This window comes from Lolium rigidum, chromosome 2 (genome assembly GCF_022539505.1).
Source record: "Lolium rigidum isolate FL_2022 chromosome 2, APGP_CSIRO_Lrig_0.1, whole genome shotgun sequence".
Taxonomy (NCBI): Eukaryota; Viridiplantae; Streptophyta; class Magnoliopsida; order Poales; family Poaceae; genus Lolium; species Lolium rigidum.
In genome coordinates this window covers 64,592,021-64,598,646 of record NC_061509.1, presented here as the reverse complement: position 1 = coordinate 64,598,646, position 6,626 = coordinate 64,592,021, and the positions used below count along the sequence as shown (strand labels likewise).

The window sequence follows — 6,626 nt, the reverse complement described above, 5'->3', positions numbered from 1 at the left end:
GGGATGCCCTGGTTCATCCCCTGCATATTTTAAGAAGACTCAAGCATCTTGCTTGGGGATGCCCAAGGCATCCCTTCTTCATCGACAACTTATCAGTGTCACTTCTAGTGAAACTATATTTTTATTCGTCACATCTTATGTGCTTTACTTGGAGCGCTCCGTTTGTTTTTATTTTTGTTTTTGTTTGAATAAAATCGATCCTAGCATTCTTTGTTTGGGGAGAGACACGTCCCGCTGCTTCGTATGAACACATATGTTCTTAGCTTTATCTTTAATGTTCATTGCGAAAGTTGAACTATTTCATTCATTGTTATATGGTTGGAAACGGAAATGCCGCATGTGGTAAATGGTTTAATGTCTTGAATAATGTGATACTTGGCAATTGTTGTGCTCATATAGATCATGTTTAAGCTCTTGCATCATGTACCTTGTACTCATTAATGAATAACTACATAGAGCTTGTTAAAATTTGGTTTGCATGATTGATCTCTAGAGTCTAGATATTTTCCGGTTGAGGTGTTTGAACAACAAGGAGACAATGTAAAGTCTTATAATAGCTACAATATGTTCATATGTGAGCTTTGCTGCACCTTTTATACTTGAGTTTGCTTCAAACAACCTTGCTAGCCTAGCCTTGTATTGAGAGGAATTCTTCTCGTGCATCCAAATCCTTGAGCCAATAACCATGCCATTTGTGTCCAACCATACCTACCTACCACATGGTATTTCTCCGCCATTCCAAAGTAAATTACTTGAGTGCTACCTTTAAAATTTCTATTCTTTGCCTTTGCAATATATAGCTCATGGGACAAATAGCTTAAAAACTATCGTGGTGAAGAATATGTACTTATGTGTCTTATTTCTTAATAAGTTGCTTGTTGAGCGGTAACCATGTTTCTCGGGGACGCCATCAACTCTTTTACCTTTGTTGAATATCATGTGAGTTGCTATGCATGTTCGTCTTGTCTCGAAGTAAGGGCGGTTTTCACAATCAAATGGTTTGAGTATGCATAATGTTAGAGAAGAACATTGGGCCGCTAACTAAAGCCATGATTCATGGTGGAAGTTTCAGCTTGGACAACTAATCCTCAATCTCTTATGAGAATATTAACTGTTGTTGAATGCTTATGCATTAAAGAGGAGTCCATTATCTCGTTGTCTATGTTGTCCCTGTGATGGATGTCTAAGTTGAGAATAATCAAAAGCGAGAAATCCAATGCGAGCTTTCTCCTTAGACCTTTGTACAAGCGGCATAGAGGTACCCCTTTGTGACACTTGGTTGAAACATATGCTATGCAATGATAATCCATGTTAATCCAAGCTAATTAGGACAAGGTGCGAGCACTATTAGTATACTATGCATGAGGCTTGCAACTTATAAGATGTCTTATACATAACACATATGCTTTATTACTACCGTTGACAAAATTGTTTCTTGTTTTCAAAATGAAAAGCTCTAGCACAAATATAGTAATCAATGCTTCCTCTCGCAAGGGCCTATCTTCTACTTTATTGTTGAGTCAGTTTGCCTATTCTTTCTATCCTAGAAGCAAACACTTGTATCAACTGTGTGCATTGATTCTTACATGTTTACTTATTGCACTTGTTATATTACTTTGTGTTGACAATTATCCATGAGATATACATGTTGAAGTTGAAAGCAACCGCTGAAACTTATATCTTCCTTTGTGTTGCTTCAATGCCTTTACTTTGAATTTATTGCTTTATGAGTAACTCTTATGCAAGTCTTATTGATGCTTGTCTTGAAAGTATTATTCATGAAAAGTCTTTGCTATATGATTCATTTGTTTACTCATTATCTTCATCATTGCTTCGAATCGCTGCATTCATCTCATATGCTTTACAATAGTATGATCAAGATTATGATAGCATGTCACTTCAGAAATTATCTTTGTTATCGTTTACCTACTCGAGGGCGAGTAGGAACTAAGCTTGGGATGCTTGATACGTCCCAAACGTATCTATAATTTCTTATGTTCCATGCTACTTTTATGATGATACTCACATGTTTTATACACATTATATGTCATTATTATGCATTTTCCGGCACTAACCTATTGACGAGATGCCGAAGAGCCAGCTTGTCGTTTTCGCTGTTTTTGGTTTCGTAAATCCTAGTAAGGAAATATTCTCTGAATTGGACGAAATCAACGCCTGTGGTCCTATTTTTCCACGAAGCTTCCGTAAGTCCGAGAGGAGACGAAGTGGGGCCACGAGGCGCCGCCACAACAGGGCGGCGCGGCCAGCAGCTGGCCGCGCGGCCCTGCTGTGTGGGGCCCTCGTGACGCCTCCTGACCTGCCCTTCCGCCTACTTAAAGCCTCCGTCGCGAAACCCCCAGTACCGAGAGCCACGATACGGAAAACCTTACAGAGACGCCGCCGCCAATCCCATCTCGGGGATTCGAGAGATCGCCTCCCGCACTCCGCCGAGAGGGGAATCATCTCCCGGAGGTCTCTTCATCGCCATGATCGCCTCCGGATCGATGTGTGAGTAGTCCACCCCGGACTATGGGTCCATAGCAGTAGCTAGATGGTTGTCTTCTCCTCATTGTGCTATCATGTTAGATCTTGTGAGCTGCCTATCATGATCAAGATCATCTATTTGTAATGCTACATGTTGTGTTTGTTGGGATCCGATGAATATTGAATACTATGTCAAGTTGATTATCAATCTATCATATATGTTATTTATGTTCTTGCATGCTCTCCGTTGCTAGTAGAGGCTCTGGCCAAGTTGATACTTGTGACTCCAAGAGGGAGTATTTATGCTCGATAGTGGGTTCATGCCTCCATTAAATCTGGGACAATGACAGTAAAGTTCTAAGGTTGTGGATGTGCTGTTGCCACTAGGGATAAAACATCGATGCTTTGTCTAAGGATATTTGTGTTGATTACATTACGCACCATACTTAATGCAATTGTCTCTGTTGTTTGCAACTTAATACCGGAGGGGGTTGTGGGGGTTTATATCTCAACAAAAAAGTAATGCGGACTATCTTGACGGAAATGGAACTTCGTGATATAGTTTATCATTTTACCGTGAAAAGTAATGCCTAAAATAAATGGTAATTCGTGATAGTTTATCATTTTACGAATGGGGTACATAAGATACGGGTCAAAATGGCGCCTCTACATTTTTAAGATAAACTAGGCCATATTTTAGTGCCAATTCCCAACTCTTTACGATTTTTAGTGTTTTTAGCCAGTTTCACACATTTAAATGACTATATGTTGATTTATTGGAAGTAATTCAAATTTGAAATGTAAGTGTGTTATAACTTGGTCATAGAAATCCCCCAAAATCATTTTTAGATTCATATTACTTACTATATACATAAACCAGTGATAGTACTGAAATATTCAACCCCTTTGAATGGATAATCATGTTGACCATTTTGACCTGGTTTTGAAATAAAAAATGAAAATGAAGAAAACCTCAAAAAATGAAACCCTTCCGCATTGAGTGCTCATATATAGGTGTATAGTTGACAGGGAAAATGTAGCGATCCGGAAAAAAATACCCCTATTAGATTTGTTTGTTATTTTTTATTTTGTGCATAATCATGGCATCATGCATGTTTTGAACCCTAAATTTATTTTTATTAAACCCTATTTTATTGCTAAAACTATTCTCCTCTTTTTATTCTAAATAATAGTCATTCCTTTCTCTGGTTAATTTCTGGTCTAAAACTATTTTAGAAATGGTTTTAAAACTAAATAGGAAAATAATAAACAAACCTTTTATAAGAAAAAGAGGGAGAAGACCTCCCACCGGCCAGGCCAAAAACCAGCCCAGCCGGCTCCTCTTCCAAAGCCCATATCCTCAGTCCTTTCTCTTCAGCGACCCAGCCCATCAAAGCCAAGCTAATCTCTACAGCTACGACATGCTCTTCCTCCTGTACGGCAATCATCGGAGCGGTGCCACGTCGATCGGCAGCTTGATGGGACGGCCACCATGCACCACACCTCTCATATAAATCCCCACCTAGCCCTGGAACCCTACCTAGCATCCCTCCTTCCTTTCTCCTAGCGCCGCCACTCCTCTCTTTTCCATTCTCTTCGTTCTCCCGCTAGCCACAGCAACGCACGCGAGCAAGCGCTCGTCTCGTTCACCTCCGGCCGCGTCGCCGCGCCGCTGTGTCCCGCGTCTCCGCCTCCAGCGCGTCAAGCGTCTACGCCGCGGCCACGTCTGCGTCTCTCCGTCGACCAGAAACTGCCTTCGTCGCCTCCATCTCGAGCTCGCGCCACTGCACGCTTCATCGAGACCTCGTCGTCAGGGACTCCGTCGCCCCAGCACGCGCCGCTGCAACCGCGTCCGCAGCAGCCTCCAACCGTCGCCGTCCGCTCCAGGAGCTCATGCTCAACGCCTCTGCTCTCCGACGTCTCCGTCGCGGACATCATCGACCCAGCGCGACGGCCAGGCCCTGCACCACGTCTCTGCGTGTCCGCTGGCAGTCGCTCGTCCCGGCCTTCTCCATCCTCGCCTCAAGGTCGTCGTTCCCATCTGCTTCCATGTTGGCCAAGTCCAAGGCGTGGCTTTTCCTGGTGAGAAGCTGCGCATCATCTAATCCTTTGACAAGACCACGTACGCAGCGTATTGCTATACTGCTTGCTTCTCCTTTGTGGCAGCTGTATTCGTTTTCCGTCCCAGGCAGACACCTGATGTTTTGCGTTTGTTCTCGGTGTCAATGGCAGCTGGATCTGCGTCACCATATTGTTGCTCGCCGGCCGGCCAGATCTCCATCTTTGGCTCGCTCAAGAAGTGTCGCCGCCGCCTTGGAACAACAGCAGCAGCGTAGCCAGCTGGTACGATCCCTGTGCCTATCGATCAGGAGTTCAGGACTCATGATCAAATCCCGTGGCAGCCAAATAAAATAATCAACCTTTTCTTTTCTCTCTTGCCATGTGAACCGGAGGTCCCACCTGTCATTGGTTGCAGCTAGTGTTCCCTTCGGTGAGAAACGCCTGCAGTACCGCTGTCCCAATCAGCATCCAGTCAGCGTCTGGGTCCCGCGCGTCAGGCTCTGTGGCTAACCCGTGATCGGTATAAAACGGCATTTCCCTTTCTCTGTTTTTCTGATAAATTCCAGAATAAGTGCCAATCTTGCAAAATTCATACCTTTTAAATCGTTTGTCGAAATGCAAAGTATTTTATATGAAAATTGCTCAGAAAAATGTGCTGAACATGAATATGTCATCCATACATCTGTTTGCATCTCGCATCATATTATGACGTGATAGTTTGTGCATTTCACCTCACATAACATGCGGAGTATTTCGGATATCCGCCTAAGGTTTTCCCCGCTCCGTTTAATATTGAAGTAGATCACCCTGCCATGTATATGCCATGCTAACCAACCATTAAATTTATCGGTAGGAATGCAACTCCAACCTAATTTGTTTGTCCGGGGTTCTGACTCCGCTTAAATTGGATAAGTGCATTGCATCATACATGCCATGTCATGCATATCATCTTGATCATGCTGGATCTTCTTTATCAGTAGTAGTAAGACTTGCATACGTTGTGTGTTCCAGCATTTGATTCTTCACGGATAGGATCACGAAGTGGTGTGGTGAGATACGCCAAGTTCTCCGGATGTCCCTCGGCAAGCTTTAACAGGCAAGCATTTTCCCCTATACTCCTGCCCCTGCAGAAGTCGCTCACCTATTTTATTTTGCCTTCTCCCTCATGCTATCCTTAAGTTGCGTTCTTGTCACGTGTCCCTTCCACTTGTTACCTCAAGCAGCCCATATTTCCGCCACCACCTCCTACAGCTATTGTTTGGTTTCGGGTCTGCCTTGCGAGTCGTAGTGCATGCTAGTGCTGTTATATCTCGTTACCGTTACCGCTATCTTATCGGTTATCTGTTGGGAATCATGACACATGCTACATGGTTATATCTGTTGATGGAATCATGGTTACTTGTTAATAGTTGTTAGCGGAGGCATCGGTGGGTCAGCTGATCGTTTTGTGACGGCTCACTTGTGTTTCTTTAAAGCTTAGGACCCGAGTTTCTGTTATATGTTCCGAGACTGAGCGCTCTAACCACACGTGGGTATGTTTCTGGGTCTCCCCTCGACCACTGCCGGAATCTACAGCTTTGTCCAGTGGCCACAACTAGTTTGCAATGTTTTACCATTTGTTGTTTGCGTGCATGCCAAGCATGTTACTTATTTACTTTGGGAAGCCCTCGGGTGCCTTGTATCCCTTGTTTCGGTATGCACGTATAGGTCGTGGAGCCTCTGCGAAGTGGTTTATCGCCCCAATGTGTGTTTAAACCACCTAGCACGTTGACACACATAGCTAAGTCCGCTTCGAGATACTGCGGGACTTCGATACGGGTTTAACTTAGTTAGGTGGCTTCCGGTCATTGTTGTCGTGAAGGAGAGTGCGAGTCGTGATATCCACTCGTCGCAAGTGGGTTGATCGTGCGTGTGGGCACATTTGGGCACCCCTGCAGGGTTAAATCTTATCGATAAGCCGCGTCCGCGGTTATGGACGACTTGGAGCTGTATGACTCGACCATAGACAACTTACACCTGTTGTTTCAATCATAATAACTTGCGTAGTAAGTTAGCACAACTCTAATAATAAATGGTTAAAA

At 43.8% G+C, this 6,626-nt stretch overlaps 1 protein-coding gene across 1 annotated transcript; it reads left to right on the top strand.

Moving 5' to 3' along the window:
• Nucleotides 1-4,240: 4,240 nt before the first annotated feature.
• Nucleotides 4,241-5,601, top strand: LOC124686601. The gene is made up of 4 exons (XM_047220525.1): nt 4,241-4,566; nt 4,717-4,827; nt 4,961-5,065; nt 5,557-5,601. The coding sequence occupies exons 1-3, from the start codon at nt 4,378-4,380 to the stop codon at nt 5,060-5,062; spliced, it is 402 nt and encodes a 133-aa protein (XP_047076481.1). The 5' UTR covers nt 4,241-4,377; the 3' UTR covers nt 5,063-5,065; nt 5,557-5,601.
• The last annotated feature ends 1,025 nt before the right edge of the window (nt 5,602-6,626 follow it).